The sequence below is a fragment of the Cricetulus griseus genome, chromosome 3 (genome assembly GCF_003668045.3).
Source record: "Cricetulus griseus strain 17A/GY chromosome 3, alternate assembly CriGri-PICRH-1.0, whole genome shotgun sequence".
In the NCBI taxonomy this organism is placed as follows: Eukaryota; Metazoa; Chordata; class Mammalia; order Rodentia; family Cricetidae; genus Cricetulus; species Cricetulus griseus.
Genome location: NC_048596.1, coordinates 169,086,268 through 169,113,725, shown reverse-complemented (window position 1 = coordinate 169,113,725; position 27,458 = coordinate 169,086,268). Strand labels below are relative to the sequence as shown.

The 27,458-nt window shown below is 41.2% G+C and overlaps 1 protein-coding gene across 1 annotated transcript; it reads left to right on the top strand.

Annotated features, from left to right (window-relative positions):
* Nucleotides 1-254: 254 nt before the first annotated feature.
* LOC100766339 (carboxylesterase 1F) lies at nt 255-27,186 on the top strand. The gene is made up of 13 exons (XM_035441680.1): nt 255-547; nt 1,542-1,686; nt 3,679-3,812; nt 5,987-6,140; nt 8,354-8,458; nt 9,105-9,209; nt 13,735-13,773; nt 15,753-15,893; nt 16,357-16,428; nt 16,623-16,770; nt 25,599-25,730; nt 26,705-26,777; nt 27,015-27,186. The coding sequence occupies exons 1-13, from the start codon at nt 255-257 to the stop codon at nt 27,184-27,186; spliced, it is 1,713 nt and encodes a 570-aa protein (XP_035297571.1).
* Nucleotides 27,187-27,458: the final 272 nt, after the last annotated feature.

Here is a 27,458-nt window from a genome sequence, read left to right as displayed (position 1 = left end):
AGGGCCACTTGTTCTTCCTCTACTCCAGCATGTACTCAGCACCAGGGACCTGATGGATACAGGTTTCTCAGAAGGAAACCAAAGGCTCTTTTTGTCCTAGCAGTTCCTTTTGCACTGTGTCTTTGGCTGGATTCTTTTCTACCTCAAACTCCAGTTTGATTTTGAATCAACCTTCTGAGATAAGGGTTCCTCATCTTAATTTCAGGTCTGAAACAAATGATACCTATAAGTATTTGGGTAACTTATTCAAGCTCATGTGCTTAGAAAATAGGGAAACCCACATTGAATCCAGGTCTGATCTTGTCACTCTGATGTGTTCTTTTACTTCTCCGTGTTCCACAGGGCACCCATCCTCACCTCCAGTGGTGAACACTGTTCATGGCAAAGTCCTGGGGAGGTACATCAGCTTAGAAGGATTCTCACAGCCTGTGGCTGTCTTCCTTGGAGTCCCCTTTGCCAAGCCTCCTCTTGGATCCCTGAGGTTTGCTCCACCACAGCCTGCAGAGCCCTGGAGCTTCGTGAAGAATGCCACCTCCTACCCCCCTATGTAAGCTCCTGGGGTGGGCCTGGGCTTCCATCAGTGAGAGCATATATCTTAGAGTGATGCAGGTGGGAGTCAATCACTGGTCCAGTAGCCTTCTGGAATCCTCAGATTACTTTAGAAACATTACAGACCTTTCATTCTTCTCTAGAATCCTCTGCTTTTCACCCTCTTTATATAAATAGAACTGGGCATAAGAAGTACTAATCCAAAGCTTAAATGAGTTAGTTTATGGGGGAAATTAAAACCAGTGTCTGGGACTCCAGGATGACTCAGCAATTTCTACCAAGTCTATTTCTATTCTACACTGGTCCTTCTTGATCTCTCATTAGGGAAGCCAGCAGTTATTCTTTGTCCTTCTGATCTCATAAAGAAGCCAACAGTTATCCTTTGTAGGAGACTGACAGAGGTCTTTAGAGATAGCATTGGCTTTACTTGGACCTGGACAGAATATTTCTACACAGAGCAGGGAAGGTACTTAGCCAATGTTGTCCATCGTATCAGTGACTACATACTAGAATGCAAGTCATTGAGATCATCCCATAAAGACATCACCCGCAACTTGCAACAGGCTAAACAGTTATTAGTGGAAGTTCCTGGATTCATACATGTCTCAAAGAGACTAAAAGAAAGTCACCTAATGAAAGATCAGAGTTACCCCCAGCCCACTGCACTAGGCCTAGACAAGGACAGGCACTGAGCAGACACCGGTGAGCTTGTCATATCCCAGGTAGGTCTGACTGTGAACATCTCTCCATTGCCCAGAATGTCCCAAAGGCTCTAGGAAGGGGGAAGATGTAAGGTATTTGTTCCTTTACTGGGTTAAGAATCTCAGGGTTCCCACCTTTTACTCATAAAGTCCCTCTTATTAATTACACCACATACTAGTCCTGTAAAATAAGCAATGTTTACTAACTTAAACATCCTGGTGCAAGATGGAAACCCAGGTGACATTCAGCTCCTATATGTTGGAATTTCAGGTGTTCACTTTCTCCTCTAGGTGCTCCCAAGATGCAGTGAGAGGACAGAAGATCAATGACCTCATAACCAACAGAAAGGAGAAAATCCATCTGGAGTTTTCTGAAGACTGTCTCTACCTGAATATTTACACTCCTGCTAACTTGACAAGGAGCAGCAGGTTGCCAGTAAGCATGGGTACCACTGGTCTAGTCCTCTGTACTACAGCATCCAGATCTTCAGTGCTGCTGAAATGAAATGCAGGCAGCTAGATGCATGATTAGAAAGGCCAGGACTGTGTCAGGAACCAAGAGCTTCCTTTTACCACAAAAAATGTAAATGCATCACAAAGATCCTGATTTTGGTGGGATTTCTATGCATCTGGGATGTACAGCTTAAGTTTTGCACATTGTCTCATACAAATAGAAGTTTTTCAAAAGGATTTCTATTAGTACTTAGTTTACAAATCTGGTCTCCAGAGCAGCTAAGAAACAACTTGCAATGATGTTAGTGCCAGAAGGAATCCTAGAGAAAAATAAACAGCCCAAGCCATTCTCTACAGAGAAACTGAGGCTCAGGTAGGGAAGGGAGGGTGCCCAGAAGTTGTCACAAAACAAGAGCCCAGGTCTTTGTCTTTATATCTGTGCTCCTAGGCAGGGACTGGCAAGAGGAATGTGTGCTGCCTTTCTTCCCTCAATACCTGTGACAACTGCCAGGTGGAAACTCTCAAGGTCCATTATTGTGGTGTGGAGGAAGGAGTCTGAAGCAACTTCATAAGCACTTTTCATGCCATTTGCCAACTGCTTGTGATTTTATTGTACCTCCTTCCCCTCCCTGGTTGGTTACTTTTGGCACTTGCTGATGGCCTAGTGAGTGAGTAGTTCCCATTGAAATGAAGTAGGGTATGATGCAAGTTACAAAACACACACAGTCTTGGATAGAAGCTCTGCAAAGACATGATCCTTGATGTGGAATACGATGGGTGTGAGCACCTGGAATGGAACTCAGAAGTAAAGAAGAAACTGCAGTCATCAGAATAGTATTTGACCCTAAACATGTTCACATTGCATGAGGAGGTGAGAACAAATCTCACTCCCATCCATTTATTCAGCTTCTATTTTGGACTCCATGTCTACACAGCCAGACTTTGGGTCGGGAGAAGAAAGGACAGGAACCATTATGTATAGCCTTGCCTTCAAGGATCTTCTTATCATCTGGTCTGTACAGACACCTGGGATAACAGCTTCAGTACATCATTGGCCATCCTTCAGGCTCAGTCTTTAAGATGAGCTTGACTCAGACCCTCTATGTAGGTGGTAGAGACCCCAAGAGGAGGATAAACAGAAGCTCATGGACCTTGGAAAGCAAGGGACTGTCCAGCTATGTACAAAGTCTCTAGAGACATGGGATCTGGGCATAGAGTCTGGGCCTGCTTCCACTTGCTGAAAGAGCAGAAATCGCTTGCCTTCCTAGCCCCTCACATGTTGTTACCTGTTCACAGCAGCTGGTGAGCTGTACCTGAGTCCTAGTGGAGGACATAGCAGCACTAACACTTGTCGGAGCTGAGGGGGGGCCCAGGTCTTGGCCCAGATCATTGAACTGTGACCATGAACTGCAATGGTTATCAGCTCGGCTGTGAGCTGGGGCCAGTTGGCTGCTCAAGTCTTACTTCCACCTTTCATTAGCTGTGGGATCCCAGTGGAGGTGCCTCAGTTTTATCTATTATCAAACGGGACAATCTTTGTTTCTACATTGTAGAGAATAATCATTTTACTGTGCTTAGATAATCCTTGTTTCTCTTTCTTGTTTATTAGCAGTGTTGTATAAGATTTCTACTTTCTTTTCTCCCAGTTCTGTGGAATGTAAGCTCTTTAAACCCTGAAGCCTTAAATTAACAGTTATTGTATCTGTCCTCAGACTGAAGCCATATAAAAGAACCTGGTGTAGAGTAGACAATCTTAATAGTCATATGGCTGAAGACTTGATGGAAAGGGAGGATGTAAAGTGGGGTTAGCAAAATGTGGAGGATTGTGGTGGGAAGGTAGTGGGCTCAAGTGAAGGAGAGTGTGCTAACTGGGGGCCCTTCGTCAGCGCCAGGCCACAAAAATCAAACCAAACATATTCTGGGCTCCCTCCCAATTCTATTTCTATGACAAGTATTTTTTTTTCTTGCTACCTAGGTGATGGTGTGGATCCATGGAGGTGGACTGACATTTGGTGGGGCATCAACCTATGATGGACTGGCCCTCTCTGCCCATGAAAATGTGGTGGTGGTGGCCATTCAGTACCGCCTGAGCATCTGGGGATTCTTCAGGTAGGGTTTATAGACACTCCTCTTTGCACGTTGGCTTCTGTATTGATCAGCTCTATAGCACTGTATTTGAAATTTGTCAATGACAAGGAAATCAGATTTATTTATGCCAGTGTTTGGGTGACTGAAAACCAAGAACTAAATCATTTCAGACTTGGGTATGGTGAGGGTCCCTAGGCTAATTGCTTGATGGTAGAAGAATAGAAAGTGAATCTATAGGATGAAGAGACAATTACATGGCAAGGCAGAATGCCAGAGTAAATGGGAAGGCAGTCTTGCTCTTTTGAGAACAACTTCCTTTCTCAGAATATAGTACAATCCCCTCAAGCGCACAGATCCCTTAAAAATACAGTGTGCTAAATGAAAGACAAATTCAACCACTACGAATTCTACCACTGAATAAACTTGGCACATTACGTACCAAAGTCCCGTTTTCTTGTGGAAAAGACCATATTCAAAACATCAAATTACAGAATTAAAGATGTTAGAACCCAGCTTTAGTAATGTATCCTTTACAGAAATGTTTGACAAATTTTTCATGGTGGTGGTTCAGTCCTTCATTACTGGGTCCTATCTATCTTAATGCTCCTCAGCCACACATCTCTTGCTTCTAGGATGTCTTCTTAGACCCCTACTCCATGCAACAAAGTCTTGATTATTCCAAAAAGCCCAGTCTTTATGTTGCTGCCTTTGAAATGGTCACCCGTATTTCATCAGCACTCTGCATTCCTCTGTGGCAGCAATTGGTACCACAGCACAGCACCTGAACATTATGCATTTCCTGACAGGGAAGTAGGGGTGAGTGGGTTCATGAAGTAATCTCAGCTAGTGGTGCTGCAGGTAAGTTTTCAGGTGGCCATGAAGCAAAGTCATCCAAGAAGCTAACTGAAACCTTACCAGTGTTCAACCTACCTCATATAGCTCACAACAGTATAATAGCCACAGTGAGATGCCCTGGCCTTGCCCAGCTCCTTCCCACTGCCCTTCTGCTCCTTCTCTGCCTCTCTTCTCCCTGTCCTCAGGCATTGTATATTTCCTGTTCCATCTGTAAATGTCCTGAGTGATTCTGGCAACTCTTTCACACTATTTGAAATCCCTAATTTGCCTTTCAATCCTACCTGCATTGTCCTTTTACCTACCTCCTGGTCTTCTGTAGACATGTTTAGACTTCTCCCATTTAGCAGGGAGAAACTTAGCCCCTTAATACCCACTGACCATTCTTTCATCAAAAATGCTTATCTGTTTCCCACAGGACCCTACATAGCTGCTGACTGCTCCAAGCACCCATTTGCTCACAACAGGGCCTTTCATGTATGCCAGACTTTTCTTTCTGCTCACACCATTTTCCCAGGCAGGCAGAAGATCCTCATACGGCTATCTTTAAACTATGCTCAGAGCACTGCTGCTTTGGATCCACATTTTCCACCTTTCAAAGCCCTGTTACTGAGGGATGGGTTAGGGGTGGGTTAATATTATAACCAATATTTTAATCAAACTTGCAGCTTTTACAGAATGGTGCTGCATATGTGGTCAGAATATTTGGTGAAACAATGAATGATTGGACCATGTCTTGCCTTTGTGTAATATTCACGTGAATTTCAGTGACATAGAAGCCATGCAAAAGCTCACAGCAGTGGCTCCGCCTGTGTCTTACAGACGCTGCATGCATGTTTTTGTTCCCCCAGCCCCAAGGCCTTTACACACCTGCTGCTCATCTTAATTGAAATTCTTCTTTGCATATTTACAGGCCCTCATGCTCATTGTACTTAGGTCTCTAACAAATGCCACCAACACAAAGAGGGTTCCTCTGGTTATGAGTCTACAGCATATTCCAGTCCTACCCTTGCTTCTTTCTTTACCTGAATTTCTTTCCCCCATTGCTGCACTATATCTCATATTATTTGTTAATCTGTGCTCTGTGCTTTGAGCTGAATGCTGCCATACTTTTTGTTTTGTTTTAAGATGTGCCGTAGCCCTCACACCAGAGTTAGATATATGTTGGACCCTTATTGTGCATAGTTAGTTGCTGGAATAACGCATGAGAGCCTCATACAGGTGAAGATTCCTATGTCAAGGATGCTGAGTTCACCTGGATTCAGGAAAGCTGTAAAGGACCCCAATACAACTGTGGTTCTAAGATGCCAGCCATGCAATGTATACCTTCTTTGTCTTTGCAGCACAGGGGATGAACACAGCCAGGGAAACTGGGGTCATTTGGACCAGGTGGCTGCACTGCACTGGGTTCAGGACAACATTGCCTATTTTGGAGGGGACCCAGGCTCTGTGACCATCTTTGGAGAGTCAGCAGGAGGTTTCAGTGTCTCTGTTCTTGTAAGTGCCCCCGGAACCAAGTCTCGTGTCTGGGCTTGATGACGTGGCTGCTGATGGTTCCTCTTAGAAACCAGCTCATTGCTGTCAATCAAAACCCAAAACCTTCACTCAGTGCCCAATTTACTCACTGCAAAGTATTAATTGTCATCTGCTGACATCAAACCAGCTATATTTGGTTCATAGGAAGCTCACAGTCCAATTTGCTTTCCCAGAGCCATAGAAATCTCCAGTCTTGGCTTGGAGCTGTGACAACCCTAGCCTCTTCACTTAGTTGAGTTCTTTTTCCCTTAGTAATCATTATTTTTTCAAGTTTTTAAAGCATGTTTATTCAAGAAACAGATTGAGTCTCATTTTACACAGAAGGCTTTGGCCTTGTCATGTTTCTGTTATAGTTCTTTGAGAATTTTGTACAATGTGTTTGATACTATTCATTCTTTCCCTGTCATCTGCCATATCCATGTGCCCCTCCCACCCATGTAACTTTGTGCCTCTTTTGTTTTAAACTCATCAAGTACAATTTATGTTTCCCATATAGTCTTGGGTGCGCGGCCTTCACTGGAAAGTGGTTTACCCTCCAGGTCCATACTCTTACAGAATACTGACTCCCGTTCTCTCAGTCACTATCAACAACCAGTTGCTTCTTAGCCAGGTCTGGGACTTGGGTTGATTATAAACTACAAACAGAAAGAAACAGTTGTTTGTATCCAAGGTAGATCTATATGTTTGGCTCTCAAATGTGCACAGCAGGCAGGATCCTCTCTGCGGTGGCCTCAGAGTTTGTCCATGGCTAGCATGGCAGTAGCAGAATCTGGGACACAGGGGTGAGTTCTTTTGTAGACAGTGAGTGAGAGGAAAAATGTAGGAAAGTGAGACAGCAAAGAGTGGTTAGCATATGTGGAACAAACCAAACTAAGTTGTAAAAAAAATGGTTATTGGAATATGGGAGTTAGGGAGAAGGTATAGAAAGTTCTGTTACCTATATGAAACTCTTAGAGTTGAGCACAATATTAACTCAGTTGCTGCATTTCATCTTTCTCTCTCTTCTCTCTCTCCTCTCTCTCTCTCTCTCTCTGTCTCTCTGTCTCTGTCTCTGTCTCTGTCTCTGTCTCTCTCTCTCTCTCTCTCTCTCTCTCTCTCTCTCTCTCACACACACACACACACACACACACACATTTAAAATGAAGGAATGAGCCAGGTGTTGGTGGCACACGCCTTCAATCCCAGCACTCAGGAGGCAGAGGCAGACGGATCTCTGTGAGTTCGAGGCCAGCTTGGTCTCCAGAATGAGTGCCAGGATAGGCTCCAAAGCTGCACAGAAAAACCCTGTCTCAAAAGACCAAAATAAAATAAAATAAAATAAAATGAAGGAATGAAAAACTAGAGGTGAGTATTAAGGAAAAACTGTCATCCATAACCCTGTGACTCTTGTATAGACACTGTAGATATCTTGTCACATCTGTCTCTTATTGTTTCCTCAATGTCATGTCTATTGTCTATCTATTCAACTATCATTTATTTATCATGTTTCCATTCATCCTCTGCCTCTTACAGTCTCATGCTGTTTTTATAATGAAATAATCCTTTCAAATGTAATATGGTATAAATATACCCCCAAATATTAAACCCACATATAGCATTATCATTCTTATTTGCACAGTGGTCCATAGTAAGTCATGAACTGATGAACTCTAGGGCCTTATTTATTATTGTTTCCATTATAAACAACAGAATATTAAGTAAATATCAGTGTATTTCTATGATGGTACCACTTTTTTCCTCCCTTCTTCCCACGTCTTCCTTCTCTTCCATCTTTTGTGTTAGCTTGACCCATAAGTAGGTCTTCTACTAAAATTTATCTTCAGCTACTTTTGTTTCTTACATGACAGTTTTCTGGGTAAATTCAGAATAAAAGAATTTCTCAATTTGTGGCTAGGAATTTCAAAAATGTCCCTCAAGTATCTTCTGTCACCCTAGGCACTTGCCACACACTTCCTCTACTGTTTCTTACTCTGTTTCCTGGTTCTACTCTACTGAGTTTCTTTGTGGAATCTCAGGCCTGAGAAAAGACAAAGAGATAGAATAGACAGATGAAGTGTAGTGTCTACTGAGTGCCAGAGTCTCTAAGAATGACCAAGGAAGAGGAGCATTCAGAGGGCAAATGGGTCATGGGACCACTCCTGTGAACATAAACTCTCCTCTTCTTTCCATCCCAGGTGTTGTCTCCCTTGGCCAAGAACCTCTTCCACAGGGCCATTTCTGAGAGTGGTGTGATCTTTGTTCCTAGTTTGTTTACTAAGAATCCCAGGACAGCCACTGAGGTATGTCCCACCCTGGAGAATGGCCATACTCATTCCTGGAGTTCTCAGGGGTCTTGCTGGATGTAGGATTCAGCTATAAAGTTCAAGGGATTTCTGAAGTGAGAATAGCTGGACAAAAATCCCTTCTAGGGTTCCATCTAAACCACACTCCACAGATTCTGAAGTTTATTCCTGTGAGTCATGTTATTCAGATGCCTTGAAATTCAGCTTGGGTTGTGTGGGAAGACAGGATACCCTCTGAAGCATGCCACATATATTAGCTCTCCTCATGTAACAGCACTGGAAACTAGGGCCAAATGACCAGTCAGAGAAGGAAGTGGATCTGAAACGGAAAGTGGAATCATGGTTTTCCTAGCCCTCTATTCACTGCACTTGGCTTCTCTCAAGGCAATACACTTCTCCAGTATTGTGACTATTTTAAAAGTTAAGGTAACAGACTCAGATGTGTTCATGCCACCCATTACAAATTATATATAACAAGGGAAACCTTTTGTGGGCCCTAGACCCCAAGTGTGCTGGTCTGGAGTGCTTTCGGGATCACTTGCCTATCTATAGAAATGGGACTTAGGATAGAACCCACTGTCTACACCAATGGTGGATACTAATGTTGCTCTTGACCTCTATGTTTGCCTGTTACCTCATGCAGAAAGTTGCTGTTACTGCTGGGTGCAAAACCACCACATCTGCTGTCATTGTTCACTGCCTGCGCCAGAAGACGGAGGATGAGCTCTTGGAGGTCATGCAGAAAATGGTGGGTGTGTTTTCCAATGGTATGTGTTCCAGGTGCTTGGTTCCAGAATTCATTTATTCTGCCGGTCTTTGGCCCCAAACTGCTTGACACAGTTTATCATCTCTTGAGAGCAGTGTCAGCCACTTGATCCTAAGGGACAATTTAAAAATTTATTATTATTATTATTATTATTATTATTATTATTATTATTATTATTATAGGCTTTAGAAGAAAAGAAATTCAGTAACAATCTGGTGAAATTTTTCAAAATATTCTCCCAGTTCTTTTTAAATTTAATATTTTGCTCTCCATTGCATTTTGAGAAATTAAACATTCCGTATTTCCAAAAGTCATTAGTGTTTTGAATTTTGAGAATGGGGTTATTAAGAAAAAGTTTTCAGAAAATATCACAGTTTATCTTGGAAGATTAAGAATCTATTCAAAGTATAACAGCACTCACCCAATTTTTCAGGAATATGCTTTAAGCATAGCCATGCCTCTGTCTATTCATTCATCATCCATCCATTCATACATACATGTATTCAATTCATCAAAATAATTTCATCAAACTACAACCTATATCTAACTATTCATGTATCTATTGCAATCTGTTCATTATCCAAGAGTCATCCAACCGACATGTATGCACATTTATATCCAGTCCTCCCAAAGCAATTTTCTGTTTTCTGCATGCTTCCATCTGAATCAATAGTGAATATAGTGAACAATTCCATCCATCCTTATATTTATCTATTTATCAATCCAGCCTTCTATGACAGCTACTAGAAAGGTTGGTGTCAGAGTCGGTCATATGAACATAAACTGAACATTTTCGTTGCTTGCCAGAATAATCCAAGAAATACAGCCCTATGTTTATTTGGAAATGTGTTGTGTTGTGGAACCACAGAGAGAAAGACCACCCATTATAGGTAGCAAGTTGATACTTCTCAGAGAGAGTGATATTTGTGAGGTTATGTTATTATTATTATTATTATTATTATTATTATTATTATTATTATTATTATTATTAGCCACCAAGCCACCCAGCCCCCAACAGGCTCTCAGCAGGTTAGAGAAACTGAAGAGCAGGTGTGGATAGACAAACTACTGGAATGGAGAGGTACAGGCACACATGGAAACTTTATCTGAGAGCCAAAACGTAATCTTCATTTTATTTCTCTCTCTTTCTCTGCTGGTTGTTATTTTGACTCCATTCCTTTTCTGTTCTTTTCTTTTGTTTGTTTTCCTTTCCAGTTTTATTCCTTTCTACATTGATTCTGATCTCATCCTTTTACCCATTTTTGGATGTTTTCCTTTATATCTTTCCTTTTCCTATGTCTCTTATTTTTTCTTATCCCCTTTATACCTGGTACAAAGATTTCTATGCAAGGAAAGATTACCTCACAACCATAAATTACATATTTTCCAAAAACAAATTAAAGCCTTTACATAAGAAAAAATCACATTGAAATCACAAGTTGCCTGTTTTTCTTAGAAGCCTAAAAGTAGTTAAACATTTTCTTCACCAGAAGTAATGATTCTTTTATAACTTGTTAACTAAGTTTTAAACAAGCTCAGCATGCTTCAGACAGTTGACTTTGCCCTGGAAGGCAGCTGTTTGCAGTTTTAGTGTAACAGATTTTTATTTTCTACTCTAGAAAAACTTTAAACAAGTTGTCAGCTAACCATCTATTTTCCTTTACATGCAATAGGGTCATTAGTTTCCTTTCACAACTCTCTTTTCTCAACCAGGACCTGTGATTAATTCTGTAAGTTACATGGCCAAGGAATTCAGGCCTAGCTTTGGGTGAGGGACATAATTGTTCTATTTAGCCACTTATGTTTCCCCAGAGGCAGAGTTCATAGGTCTATAATTCATGAAACTTTCTTGTTCTTATTTCTCATCCTTTGCAAATCTCAGATCTAACAAAGGTGACTTTTGGCCTATATTTGCCTTTTTTGTACCTTTTATTGGAATAAATGGCAGAACAACCTAAATCATGTCCCTCATCATCTTTACTAACAGTCTTAACCACCTATCTCTTTTAGGCTAACTCAGAAAGTCTGATTAAGTCATTGATTCAACTAAGCATTATTGCTCTTATAAAAACATTCTTTATTATGATTTGCAAGTAAATTGCCCAGTGAGAGGTGGGATTTTCCCAAGAAACAACCAGTGCGGTCCTTTTACATAGGAATCTCACCATGACAAATACAGCAGGAACATGGCAGCAGCAAGCAGGAGGAAGCACAGAAGAAGCAAAAGGCATTCTGGAGACAATCCCTGCTGGACTTTGGCCCTCGTAGGTTTAGCTTTGCTATTAGGTGAAATGAACTCCATAAGCCCCATTGCTGACTGCAGGTCCTCTGACATGGCCACCAGCAATTATTATTGTTGTTATAATAGTCTGCAACACAGGGAACCTCCTAGGACAAATTGAGATAGGAAAAAGCCTGATGACACACTATAACTACCCCCTTTGTGAGAGATGAATGTGACCTCATGGTTGACCTGAGACACTCTAAAGTAGACTTCTCAAAATCCACTGGCTCTAGATGCCTGTATGCCCATGGTTCAGTTCAATATGGCCTTGGAGATAGAATGCTAGTTCAGCAGACTTAAATTAAGGTACCCAAGGCCTTCAATGAATGCAAACACAAGCCGTCTTTTCTCCTTCAGTTTTATGGTTGTTGTTTGATTGATTTCTTGTTTTTGAGACAAGGTATCATTGTGTGTTCCAGGCTGGCCTTAACCGTGCTTGTCAGTAGCTGAGGACAGACTCATGGTCTTCCTTTCTCAGCTACTCCAGATCTGAGGTTAAGGGCAAGTCTTTAGTAACAGCTGCTTTTCACTTACAGAAAATTAAAACATTTCAGTCATTCTCCATGGGGCAATTTTCTGTTTTCTCCACGTTTCTATCTGAATCAATAGTGAATATAATTCATACAGAAATTACTGCTGTTTGGGGGAAAACCCAGAAACTTAAGATCCCATCACATTAATTACATTAATTCCAGTTTGCACACACAATGTACTCAGGAACACACACACACACACACACACACACACACACACACACACACACACACACACATGCTTTCACAGACACAAACACAGATGCACATATACGCATGCACTTAAAGCATCTCCCTACTCTCTCTCTCTCTCTCTCTCTCTCTCTCTCTCTCTCTCTCACACACACACACACACACACACACACACACACACACCTGTCTGGTGGAGCTCCAGTGATCATTTTTCACATTATATTAGTTACCTTTGAATGAATACAAATGAAAAAGCCTGAAACAACTTCAAAATAAATATTATTTGTTTTCTGGGTTCAGAGATTTTAGTTCATGGTTTCTGGGCTCTATTTGATTACACAGGACATCCTGGAACTGTGAATGTGTGGTGGAAGTTGTTCTTCACCTCCTGTTGGACAGAAGGCAGAGAATGAAGGCCACTTCAGAGCAGGCATAACCTTTAGAGGCACACACCTCCACATGTGACTGCTATACACACAGTGACTGCCTTCTAGCTATCCCCATTTCTCAAAGTTTCAAACACTTAACAAAATAGTGCAACTATCTGGGGACCATTGTCCAATGCAAAGCTGTGAGGGACTATTTGATACTCTAATCATAACACACAAATAAGTCAGACCCATTATCTGAAGTAACATTAAAACCCCTTCAATCTTGGTGGGCTGGAATGAGTGTCAGTGAGCTTACAGTAGTTGGGATCTTCTATTGTAAACAAATATTCAAGTCAAAGAAGCCTTGGACAGGAAAAGGAGTGGGTTGTAACAGAATCTTCAAATGGCTCAAATCTAAGAACATAACTTGGTCCAGGTGCTCCAAAGATAATAAGAATCCACACCCCAGGTTCCCATTGATTTGTTGACTTCATTCTGAAATATGTTTGCCTCCTGAAAAGGTTAAGCACAACAGCAATCAACACTCATACCCTGTATGCTTAGAAACTATCTACTCCTCCAGGCTAACAATGGCTTATGGCTTAGGTTTAAAGTCTGTTTGACCAACAGTGTTAGGTATCCATCTTTGTGCTCATCATGCCCTATGTTCTGAGGCATGGAGATACAGCTCACATGCTGAACTCATGAAATAAGAATAATAGCAAAAGGGGAAGGAGTAGTGGACTCATCCTGTCCATCTATCATCCATCCAGCTTAGTTTCCCATTGAGGCCAAAACATCCTGCCACTGAAGTCACCTTATCGTCATGTTTTCTTAACAGAAAATTTGGGGTGTTGCTACCTGGAGGGAGAGATGTGGGAGGGTTGAAGGAGGATGTTGACACAGAGGCAGGCATCCTCTCAGAGCCTTCGTAACTCTGACTCTGGGTCTTAGCACTTGATAGTTCCTACTGCTGCCCTCACTCATTCTGCCCCACCTCGTGCCTGTACTGAGACAATGCCATGCAGGGTCCTCTTATCCTGCTTGAGAAGGGACTAGAAACACATGGTAGAAGATGTGTTTTTGCTACAGGAAGACTTCTGACCACTATCTCTTTGTCTCCACAGAATCTGTCTAACTTCAATGCACTACTAAACACAAAAGAAGTAAGGACAATTTAAGGTTTGGAGTCTAACAGTGTTAGGCTGTTACTGAAAGATTCTGTTGTGGAATCAGTTCTTTCTCGGGTGTGTGTGTGTGTGTGTGTGTGTGTGTGTGTGTGTGTGTACTGTTGGAGTCTAGAGTGGCAAAAATCACTTATGGGTTAACAGAGCCAAGGACCAGAGACAAGTCTGGCACTACTCCCCTGACTGCTGGTTCAGTGCTCCTAACCAGCAATCTTGTATCTTCTTTTCAACTACAGTTCTTGAACTAAAGGGACCTATAAAAGAGGCTGAGCTGCCAGATGGCTAAGTTGCCTAATTAAGGGTCATGGTAAACATTGCTGAGGAACACAAATATCCTAAGAGAATCATAAGCTGTTCAGGGTGAAGATGCCACACCCTTTTTCTTGTACCCAAAAACTCTAGTAGTGATGTCCATGTTTTCCCTATCTTCTCACTTCCTATCAGCAGTCAGAGGCTAATATCATTAGCTGTGCTAAGTTTACAGCCCTGTTCTCCAGCCCTCCATGAGATCCCAGGATACTCCTTATTTTAAAGAAGCTGTTACTTTGTGATAGGTTATGGTTTCAGAAATGGACACAGCAGTGAAGCAGAAATAGGTATGTCCTATTCAAAGAATTTCACCCTCTTGGGACAAGGTGTGACAAAATAAATTACTAAATTATGTTATGCCTAATTGCAATCAGAGTTAAGGTTTAAAAAGGTGGAATATAGGAACAGAATTAGAGCAAATAAAGAGGCAAGTAAGAAAGAGACTGGGGTGGGAGGTCTACAGTCTATTTTATGTGGACACTCTCATTTCCTGAACCCATCCTTGACTCCATTTCCTAAAGGATCCACCACCTCTCACTAGAAGGACAAGCTCAAGACCAAGTCTACAACACATTGGTCTTTAGGGACACTTAAGATCCAAAGTACAGCACTTCCATTGAGTCATAGCATCAAAAACACATGGAAATAAAGATGTGTTGATATGTCACTCTGTGACTGCCCTTCTCTCGAATCTTGCTTCAGGACATTCATTCTTTCAAGCTAGATGTTGGACAGGCTTGGATTTATCTCCAGGTGGCAACATCTTGGCTCTTGGCTCATGACCTTCTCCATTTGGATTTGATCCTCCTGACCATGAAGTCATTGTTGGTTCAACAATACAGTATACCTAAGTGATGGGGAGCAGATCTGTCTGTTTTCCATTTTTGTCATTTCAGGAAATGGTCATGTGATACCTAAAGAGTATGGTGAAACTGTGGAAAAGATAGTAAAGCATCTAAACTTGTGGATTTCCCATATTTAGCATCTACGTGGCAATAAGAAACTGCAGCATAAGTATGAAACTGAAGCTGAATAAAGTATCTTGTTATCCAGGGTTGTATCCAGATACAGAAACTGAAGCTGAAGAAAGTATTCTTGTTATCCAGAAAGTAGTAATCCCTGATCGTATGGGTGTTTTATGACATTATAAATAAATCTTACATATACTAATTATTTTTGAGAAATCTATCTTAGATAATGTGTCTTTAAGCTGGGACCCAAATTTAAGGATGATGACAATATTGTGACCAGTGATTCCCAAGAATCTAGCCCTAGAATTCCATTGTAACAAAGCCACTGGATTTGCTAATCCAGCATTCATGGAAACTTTATAGACCTCACTACTAAGAATAGGGAAAATCAATTCTAGAGAATATGAATAATTGAACTATATTATATATGTGTGCATTTATTAACAAATGAAGTATTTGATATATGATACATATTTAATGAAAATGCCTACCACCTTCACTTTCCTATTAACCTCATCACTCACAAACGACAAAATTGTGTGACCCACAGATCTTCTAAGGACATGGATTTCTGTGATCACTGCCCAAAATAGTGGGGTCTATGTTCCAGCTGCTCCCTTAAACAGACAGAGCAGGAAATGCTGGTGATCTATGACACTGTGCTGCTCTCTTCCCAAGGACCATGCTTTTGTACCAACTGTGCTTGATGGAGTGCTGCTGCCAAAGGCACCTGAAGAGATCCTGGCTGAGAAGAATTTCAACACTGTGCCCTACATCGTGGGAATCAACAAGCAAGAGTTTGGCTGGCTTCTGCCGACAGTGAGCATAAATAGACCCCTTCGGCAGATGCTCCTCCACCCACCTACTACCATGTCTCCACTGTATACTTCTCTGAATTCTGTCCTTAAGCCATACCTTGTGTCTGGGGCAGCGGTTTCTAAGGAAACATTTTCTGGCATGGCTGAACTGAGATGCCCAGGCTTGCGAACTCTATACCAACTACTCCTTGTTTTTGTCTAAATGAATTCTGAAATTATCAGCCTGGTTGGGCATCTGTTGGCATAACCATTGTGTAGCCTGAATAACCAGGGTCAAGCAGAAAGTGAGGGAGGATCTGGGAGTTCAGGAGAGTCGGACTGTGGCACTGATACCTCCATCCTGTGCTTGGACTCTCTGGTCCTGTAGATCTCCACAGGATCTCATAGTGGATTATTTTCCTGTCTGTCTCTTTCTGTTCATTCCTGAGGACTCATAAATGCATATTTTTTCCTTTTTGTAACAGATGATGAGATTTCCACAACCTGATGACAAGAAGATGGCCATAGCTCTCCTGCAGAAGTTTGCTCCCTATTTCGTAAGTACCTAGGGATTTGTGGCCATTGAGTGAGAAATGCAGATGTTTTGATGGGTTGGCCCAAATTATGGATCAATCCAATGTCTCCCTCTGCACTACCCCAGGGAGGGTTTGCACAGTTCATGGGAAAATCAGATTCAATGCAGCCTCATTTGGCTGGAGAGGCTGGTGATCACTTTTGTCATCCATTTCAGGGCATGAATGAGGATGTAGTTCCAGTTGCGATTGAGAAATATGTAAGAGGTAGCAATGAGCCACTCAAAATCAGAGATGGAGTCCTAGAGCTCCTTGGAGATTTAACATTTGGTGTCCCATCAGTGATTGTGTCCCGTGGACACAGAGGTGAGTCCCAGAAGTTGGATGGGAAGAGAGATGAAGATTCTTTCACTTTGGTCCTAACCTGCACACTTCCTAGGATAGACAGAGGTGGGAACTTCTCATGGTCAATGTGCAAAGTTTTATTCAGCAAAGGTTCTGTTCAGTTTTAAGTAACAGACTCTGAGGAAGAGGTACAAATGCAAGTAGTTAATTTGGTAGTTAATACCAGGAGACAACACCAGGGATGTGAGGGCTGACACAGGGAGGAGATGAAGGCCAATCAATAATGCATGGCCAGGCACATGCCCACCGTGGACAGCAGGAACTGTGGAATCTTTGGGGAAGGATCATATGTCAGGTCTCAGGATTATTCCAGCAGAACAGAAAGGGGGTATTTACCCACCAATACTCATTGGTTAGTTGAACAGTTTGTGCTTTGATCTATTAGTAGAGTAGTTTATAGTGACCAGAGTAAACCATGAAGCAAAGAGTCACCAAGAATGGAGGTAGAACTCAGGCTTCCCTGCCCTGACGAGATACCAGTGAGACTCAATTGCACCTGATGATACATGGAATAAAGGCAAATGTCATATTCTTATCTTGTTTCTAAAATAGTTGCTACACAGTGGAGCAGTGAGGTAGTATGAGTTAAGTATAGGGTCAGCAGGTTTACTCAAGCCAGGAGACCAGGAAGAGGGTTTGATAGTAGCTATGCAGCATGCAACAACTCTGTTGTCATTGTGACAAAATATCAGACATTAACACAGCAAGAGAGGGGAGAATTCAAAGTTCAGGAAAAACAATAGTGCCATTTCAGACCCCTCATAGAGGGAAGGGTATGTGGCTGCCTTAGTATTCTTCACTCATGATTATTTGAAAACTGTATTTTTAAAGTCTGTTAGTGTTTCACAGCAGGGAGGGCCACAGTTTGTGGCATCCTATAGTTGTGAAGTTTTACATCGTGTGTCTCTTCCCTTTGGGAAAATCCTACCTAGTTCAAGCCACTGTATGCACAGACTGTCCAATGAGTGGGTTTGTTCTCCACAGCCTTGGTGTGGTACAGAGCCCAGCCATTATCATTCTCCTGTGTTACTTTGACATGGGATTTTTTTGTCATTTTGGCTGCATTATTGGTGGTAGAATACACTTTTGATGGATCATCTCTACTTCTGTATTTATTTACTTATTACTAGACCTCAACTACAGTCTTCTCCCCCTCCACTCTCCCTACGTAGTCATGCACTTTGTATTAATATATTAGAAATCTGCAGATCTGTTTTGTACTTTTTATACTGTTGGATACTTATAATCAAAACTTTTACTCTAGGGTATTGAATAAATTTAGTCTTATTAGGAAAAAAACAGTAAAAGAGGTAAGAATTGCTTGTATTGTTTAATTGTGTGGTGAGCAACTCCACTGCTGTATCCCTGAGGTGAGGCTGAACATCACTCTGGAGGAGAAAACTAGGTCACCTCATGGCACACACAGAGCAAAGAGGAAGAGAGATTCAGGAAGTGGTCAGCAAAGACTGAGAATCCCAAGGACCCACCCTCAGCAATCAGGTTCCTGCAGGGTGATCCCCCTAAAGTTCCATCTCCTTTCAAAATAGCACTATCATCTGGAAAACTAGACTTAACTGTATGTGGGGATGTTTATACAGAGCATAACATTCTATCCCCATGTGACAAATGCTCATAATATAAATCATTTTACAGTGTAAAAGACATTTATCTCATCTGTAAGAATTCCTATGACTGGCATTTTTTAATGGGATTTTTCCCTTCAAATCTTTTTTCAAATTTTTATGTAAATAACATTTTTTCATTTATTTTACATATCAGCTGTAGTTCCACTCCATCCTCTCCTCCCAGTCCCCACAACCCAACCCCAACACCCCTTGCCATCTACCTCCGTCCCCTTCCATGCCTCCTCCTCCATGACTTGGACTTGAACAAAGCATGGCACATCAAGTTGAGGCAGGATGGAGCTCTTCTTCTCCCTGTATAAAGGCTGGGCGAGGTAATCCAGCATGGAGAACAGGGTCCCAAAAGTCAGTTAAGTGGCAGGGACAGATCTTGATCTCAATGCAAGGATCTTACAAAGAGACCAAGATACACAAGTGTCTCACACACACACACACATGCAGAGAGATTAGGTTGGTCCCATGGAGGCTCCCTAAATGTTAGTCCACAATCTATGATCTCCCAAGAGCTCAGGTCATTGTGGGTTCCTTGTCATGACCCATTGGCTCATACAATCTCTCCTCCCTTTCTTTGGCAAGACTCCGGGAGCTCAGTCCAGTGTTTGGCTATGGATCTCTACTACTTCCATCAGTTACTAGATAGAGTATATCTGATGACAGTTAGGGTAGTTCAAGCACTCTCTCCACTATTGCTATGAGTCTTAGCTTGGGTTATCCTTGTGGATTCCTGGGGGTTTCCCAGGCACCAAGTTTCTCCCTAGCGGCCAAAATGGCCCCTCTCTTTTGTTACTCTCCATCTTCCTCCCACCTGCCTCCAATCCACCTGCCACACCCAACCCTCCCAACTTTATCCTTCAAGCTCCGATTCCCCAAACCATTACCCCACTCCAAGTTTACGAAAGAGATCTCTTCTATTTCCCCTTCCCAGGGCAATCCTTGCATTCCCCCTTTGGGCTCTCCTTCTTATCTAGCCTCTTTAGTCTCCTTGGCTACTCCAAGCAAATATTTTACTGGTAGGCCCAGTCAAATTAATAAAAACAAGTCACATATACACAAGAATGTCACAGGATAAATAATAAATATTAAGATTTTCTCTATCTCCCTTCTCTCTTTCTCTCTCTCACTCCATCCCTCCTTCCCCTTCCAATGCCATTGTATGCTAGTTGCCATGTAACTTTATTTTGGTTTGAAGTCAGGTAGTGAATTGTTTTTTTTTTTTAATTTTTTTTGTTTTGTCAATAGCTTACTTTCTTGATTCAGATGTGTGTGGTGCGGTGTCATGTCTGTGTGTGTGTGTGTGTGTGTGTGTGTGTGTGTGTGTGTGTGTGTGTGTGTGTGTGTGTGTGTGTGTGTGTTGTGGTTCCAAATAACTTGAAATTGTCCTATTTTTTTAGCTTTATGAAAAATGATATTGGAGTTATTTCATGGGGACTAAAGTGAACTGGTAGGGTGCTTTGGGCAATACAGACATTTTAACAGTTTTACTTCTTTTAAGCCATGAACATGAAATATTTTTATTTAATTGTGACAAATCTCTTTCATTGATTCCTTATAGAGATTGTTGTACAGGAAAAATGAAACTATTTCAATTTATTTCTGTATAATTTGTGTTTTTGTAGCCAGTATAAATGAAATTGTTCTCCTGGTTTAAGATGTTTTAGAGCATTCTTTGAGGGGGGCGTATTAATACTAGTGACTGTTGATTTTTTGTTCTGTGATCTTATCCTTTCATTTATTATATCTCAATTCTTTGGCAACCTCAGTGCTGTGATCTGAAGGTTATTCTTTCCAGGAATACCTTTCCATGCCTGGCTTTCTGATTTGAGTGCTTGTTTTGTTTGTTTGTGTTGTGGGGTCAACATCTAGTTTACTTTTTAATTGGAATACTAGGAATTATGGTTTGTTAGGGTATTTTCAAACAAAATTTGTTTATGTTGTTTCTCTCCCTTCTTTTTATGCCTTCTCTCTCTCTAACTTTTAATGTCTGTGTATAATAAGGGATTGTGGAGGAGTATTATCAACTGTTGGACCTAGATAGGAGATGACAAGAGATGAAGGGAGTGTAGAAAGAAGTGCAGGCTGGACAAACATCACATGAGATGTGAAGGTGGAAAGGAAGTAGTGATGGGCCTGCCTTCCTTCTTTCCTTCCTTCCTTCCTTCCTTCCTTCCTTCCTTCTCTATCTCTCACTTTCTCTCTCTCTCTTCCTTTTTTTCTTCTTTCTTTCTTCCTTTATTCCTTTCTTTTGCCAAACAACTGTACAAGGACTTTGAACACCACACTGACTGGAAGCAGCAAGCAAGGTCTTCTTCCAAATATTAGTGGGAAGTTTTTCATGTTTTCACAATTGGAGCAATGTAGGCACTAGGCTTCATAGACATGCTCTTGATTATAACATGTGCATCCCACTGTCCCTTTTTTGGTGAAAGAAACTTGAATTATTATGTTTTTGCCTATTGTGAGGTGCCTGTGATTTTGTCCTTCCTTCTATAACATGATGTCCCATGTTTTTCACTCATGAAACTGACTTTGAACCATGAATCTAAGTGCAGTTAAATTTAGTTTGCTAGGATCCTATTGAGTATTTTTCCATCTGTGTTAAGAAGGACATTGGTGCCACTATATTGTCTTGTAATGAACTTGCTTGTTTTCACATCTTTTGTGATTCTGTCCTCATGGGAGCAGAGCTATATATTCTCTGACTTTTGAAGAAATTTGGTAAGAAAATGGTTTCCAATTCCTTTTTAAATGTTTGTTGTGACTCTCAAAACCATGGCTTCTTTTTCTTCAATTGTTCAAATACATATTACTGAAATGCATTGTGAATGTACCCTGGACAGTCCATATAATGTTACTTTTATGGATGTGATTTCAAGGCTGACCACTTGGTATTGGATAACAATTTTGGAGGGTCTCTTTTCTGAGGGAGGCTGTTTCTCCTGATCTTAGCTTTCTTTGACTGACTGATCATTTTAGCAGGTCTGGTGCAAGCAACCATAGCTCAGTGTTCACGAATGCAAAGCTTGTCATGTCCAGAATCCAGCATTTCACAGCACACTTCCTCATCCTCCAGCACTTAGTCTTTCTACCTGCCTTTCCTTGGTGTCTCCTGAGCCTTGAGACAGGGTGGTAGTGTGCTTATAGAACACACTAGCACTACTCTATGAGTATAAATATTTGGAAGACAGTTTGACAACAATGTGCCCAGTTAGAAAAAAATGAGGACACAAAAACAGTAGTAAGTTCTTCCCAAAGTCACATGATTTTCTCGTCCATGGACTTTTGACCAGATTAATTGAGCCAGAAAGTAACTTTCTCTCTTGTGAAACAAGCCTCAAGTCTAATCACCAAGCTTCATAGCCCTACAACCACTATTGCATGATCAAGCACATCTTGCCTGGCAGGTCAATACTGTAGCATTTAGAGTTCACTGCTAGCATTATTCATAATAGCCAGACCTGGAAACAACCTAGATCCCCTCAACTGAAGAATGGATAGGATTTACACACTGGAGTACTATTCAGCTGAAAAAACAAAACAAAACAAAATAAAACAAAAAACATCCTGAGTGAGTTAATCCAGACCCAGAAAGACACAGTATGTACTCACTCAAAAGTAGTTATTAAATATAAAGCAAAAGATAACCAGACTACAATCCACAATCCCAGAGAAGCTAGGTAACAAGGAAGACCCTAAGAGGGATATACATGGATCACCCTAGGAAGAGGAAATAGATAAGGTCTCCTGGGTAAACTAGGAGCACCAGGTAGTCAGTAAAGGGGCAAGGCATGAGAATATGAGGGAACAGGGTGGTCAAGTTGGGGGAAAGAGAGAGAGAGAGAGAGAGAGAGAGAGAGAGAGAGCAAGGAAAGAGATATCTTGATAGAGGAAGCCATTATGGGGTTAGGGAGAACCCTGGTGCTGGGGAAATTCTCAGGAATCCACAAAGATGACCCCAGCTAAGACTCCTAGCAATAGTGGAGAGGGTGCCTGAACTGCTTATCTACTATAATCAGATTGATGACTACCCTAATTGTCATCATAGATACTCTGTCCAGTAACTGATGGAAACTGATGCAGAGATCCACAGTTCAGCACTGGACCAAACTCCTGGAGTCCAGCTGAAGAAAGGGAAGAGGGATTATATGAGCAAAGGGGTCAATCATGATAGGGAAGCCTACAAACACAGCTGACCCCAGCTAGTGGGAGTCCAAGGACTAACAGCTGGGGAAACTGCATGGGACCAAACTAGGCCCTCTGATTGTGGGTGACAGTTGTGTGTCTTGGGCAGTTTGTGGGGCCCCTGGCAATGGGACCAGGATTTATCCCTAGTGCATGAACTGGCTGTTGGAGTCCATTCAATATAGAGGGATATTTTACTCAGCCTTGATGCAGCAGGGGAGGGGCTTGGTCCTGCCTCAGCTTGATATGCCAGGCTTTGTTGACTCCCCATGGGAGGAGGCCTTACTCTCTCTGAGGAGTGAATGAGGGGTGGGTGGGAGAAGGGGGAGCTGAAGGAGGAGAGGGAGTGGGAACTCTGGTTGGTATGTAAAATAAAATTTGAAAAAACTTTAAATTTTTTTAAATAAAGAAAACAGAGTTCATTGTTAGGTAATCCCATTAATGACTTCCTGTACCCCCAGCAGCCTAGATTGCAGCTTCCAGCAATACTAGCCAGGAAGGTGAGCATTTTCAAGTCAGCTTCAGCTTGATTTCTCTGTGTCCTACAACCAAACATGTTATATGATCACAAAAGATTCCTAGCATCCAGTTTTGCTGGGGAACAAAGAAAAATGGCAATAACCTATGTTGTTTGGAGAGTGTGAGGGAGGTGCTCTGGGGATTCTCTGACCAATAAATCATAGGATGGTATCCCATTCCAGGCACTGTAACTTTTATTTAGTAACTCATATCTTCTGGGGAGGTGTTCACTCATGGAGTGTTCAACCTCCTTTTTCAAAGATATTACATTTTCAAATTAGTTTAAAAAGCAGTGGGTTTTTTCATATATCTTTAATTTTGGTTAGCCAGCTCTCACCCACCTTTCCCTTTCCCATCTCCTCTTTCTCTCATCTCTACTTAAACTTCAACCTTCAGCATTCACTCCCTTTTTTTCATGTAATGTGTTCTAGTATCTCCTAACTCCTTAACAAATTTTCTCCTTAACCTCCCTGTGGATTTTAAAGCTTCCTGACTTGTATAGATCGCTTCAAATGCAAAAACCCTAGCAATTTGACTCTAGGATCCACATATGAGAAACAACACAGCATTTGTCTGTCCAAACCCGAGTTATTTCACTTGGTATAATGTTTTCCAGTTCCATTCATTTTCCTACATATTTGATAATTCGACCTTCTTTATAGGTTAATAAAAGCCCATTGTGTGTGTACTGCATTTTCATTATTCATTCTGCAGCTGATGGATGTCTAGGCTGATTCCATTTATACTAATTAGGAATAAAGAAGCAATGAACATGGATGTGCAAGTATCTCTAGAGGAGACAAAGAGTCCTTTGGGTGTCTATATCCAGGAAGGTCACATGGTACTGCTAGTTTTAGCTTTTTGAGAAACCTTCATACTGATTTCCATGGTGGCTGAACCAATTTGTACTCCCACCAACAACAGATAAGTGTTACCTTTCTCTATATTTCCAACAGCATTTATTGAAACTTGTTTTTGAGGGTGTTGTCTGTTTGTTTTCTTTTTTGATGATAATCATTCTGACTGTGGCAAGAGGGAATCTAAAAATAACTTGAATTTGAATTTGATTTTCCTGATGCTAATAATGTTGACCATTATAGAAAATGGTTTTAGTCATTTGTACTTCTCATTTTGAGATCTCTCTGTCATTTCCTAGGCCTATTTTTATTTCATTGTTTATTTTCTTGATGTTTAGTTTCTTGCAACTTTGTATAGTCTAGGTACTAATCCACTATCAGATATAAATGGCAGAGTTTCCTTCATCATATAGGCTGCTTGAAACTCAATTGACTGAGTTCCCTTGCTGTACAAAATCTCTTGTTTTTAAATTTATTAAGTCCCATTTGTTGATCACCAGTCTTATTCTATCAAGAACCACAATATTATTCAGAAAGAAAGTCTTATGCATATATCTTGATACAAATTCCCTACATTTTCCTCTAACAGTTTTATAGTTTCGAGTCTTATCTTAGAGTCCTCCGCACCATTGCAAGTTGAGAAATAAGGATTGAGAGATAGCAGACGTTCCTTGCATTAAGATGTTGTCTAATGTGTATTTTTGGCATTTCTGTTAGCCAGATGGTTGTAGCCATGTGGTATTGTATCTGGGTCCTCTATTCTACCCTATTCATCTGTATGTCTCTTTCTGCACCAATACCATGCTGTTTTAAATCCTATAGCTTTGAAGTATGGTTTGAAATCAGATATGGTGATACCTCCAGGAGTAGTATTCCTCCTGCTCAGTATTGCTTTGACTATCCAGGCTCTCTTGAGCCTCAGTATGAAAGTTTGCTTTGTCTGCTTAGGTGAAGAATGTTACTTGGATTTTGAATGGCATTGCTCTAGCAGGCTCCAGGAAAGATAATTAGGGAGCCATTGTTTGTGTAATCTCAATATTCTTGTGATTCTGGCACATAGGGGTCCTCTCAGATCCCCCCATACCTTCCCTCTCCCTCAGATCCACTCTCGATCTATCAATTTTCCTTCAGAAAAGAGCAGGCCTCTAGGAGGAAAACAACCAAACAGGACAAAACAAGATACACTAAGACAAGCCAAAATCATTTATACTGAAGCTGGACAAGGTAACCAATGGGAAGAAAAGAGTCCCAAGAGCAGACAAAAGAGTCAGACACATACTTACTCTCACTGTTGGAACTCCCACAAAATAAGAACTTAGCCTGTTATCATTAACACACACATGTATGTATGTATGTATATATATTATTTGCCAAGTTCATTATACACATTCATTTTAATTGCATTAATGTAAGAATCAAACACCACTGTTATTTATTAGCTATGTACACATAAGCAAATCAAGGATATTTCCTGAAGCTGGTTTTCTGAATTGCTATGATCAGGTCTTTTTTTTCAAAGGCAGGTGGAGCCTTGATTCCATCTGGGCATATGTCAAATAACATGAGCTATTATGAATCCATGTCTTCACAGATACTGGAGCCTCTACTTACATGTATGAGTTTCAGTACCATCCAAGTTTCTCATCACACATGAGACCCAAAAATGTAGTCGGAGACCATGGAGATGAAGTGTACTCTGTCTTCGGTGCCCCCATTTTGAGAGGTAATGGCTTGTGGCTGGTATGTGGGTAGAATTAGGAGGTCTAGCCTCTGCTCCTGGTGTAGCAGCCTTGAGCAAGTTTCTCCAGTCTTCATCTTAATTTCTTAATTCAATAAAATGGGGATGAGATACACATACATGGATGTGGCCAGCATTTTTCCTCGTCTAACATACATTAAGGAAGATATATCAATGTGTCCCCAGCATAACTGCTTTCATATTCCTGATCACTCACAATAGTAAAGATGTTGTATGTCATACAAAGTAGGCTACTTGATGACATGAAGGCTACTTGTTGGTTTCTTATTCAAAATAGCATATCAAATCATGACAGACTGGAGGTGAGGTCAGACTTGGTGCTGTGAATCAGATTCACATGTATTGGTATGCCCACCAATCTGTGTAGATATTTGAAACATGTGCATTTTTATCAATACTACAGTTAATAATACAATATCAAGCTTTTACACAGTTAATGTTTGAGGAAAACCCTCCTAACCTTTGACTTTCAACATCACATGTGGCTCCTAACCCACTGCATAGCTGTTCATGACACATTGGTGTCTCTGGAAAGCTCCAAGAAAGTCCTTAGTACATTTGCATTTTTATATTTTTCAACCCTCATGGGTTTACAAGACTAAGAAAATATCAAGAGTTAACAATATTGTAGGGTAGAGGAAACCCTAGGGTGTGATCTTTCTAACCCGAGTGAGGAAGAACAAACAGGTGGTCATGGAAAATAAGGGCAGTTAGTATTAGATGCTAGTATTATAAGTCCTAGATCAATTATACTCAATCTGAAAGTGCACACCAGTTAACCAGGATTTTGTAGACTTTGAATAAGTAGAAATGGAGTAAAATCCAAAGTTGTGCCTTTCTTAACAGTACCCTGAGTACTGCTGCTGGTGGGCCTAAGAGCTGTGCTTTTAATAGTGACATATTTTAAAGCCTCTTTCTCCTTTCTTTATTCCCCACAGATGGAGCCTCTGAAGAGGAGACCAACCTCAGCAAGATGATGATGAAATTCTGGGCCAACTTTGCTCGGAATGGGTGAGACTGGTGATAAAGATGGGACTGGGATGGTGGGCAAGATAAGACTCTTAGGTACTCAGAAGGACAGTTTCTAAAGTCTAGTGATAAACTCAAATCCAGTCACTCCAAACCTTTGCCCTTACATTGGTTCTCCTTATCTTGTGTGGTGGTTGGGAACAGATAATTCAGGAATGTATATATGAATGCAGGGAATCACAGAGTTGCTTTGAGGCATCTACTTGATTCTGTTCCCAGGAACCCTAATGGTGAAGGACTGCCCCACTGGCCAGAGTATGACCAAAAGGAAGGCTACCTGCAGATCGGGGCCACCACCCAGCAAACTCAGAGACTGAAAGGGGAAGAAGTAGCTTTCTGGACTGAGATCCTGGCCAAGAAACATCCCAAGCCAGAACACAATGAGCTGTGAATGCAAGACTCTGCCAGTCTCAAATCAGAGATGCCAAGATATGGTTCTTTCACCAAAGATGTTTATAAATTAAAGATGGATCTTGGAGGACCCTGGAGAATTTTGTCAGAGAGATGGGCAGAGGCCAGAAGGGAAATGTTTGTACTTGTGACCTCAATTTTGAGAATAAATGTCTTTTTTAAGGTCAAATAAGTATCTGTGTTTTGAGCTGGCTATAAAGGTATGTACCCCAGACACACATATTGTCATGAAGTCATAGGGGAAAATTAGAG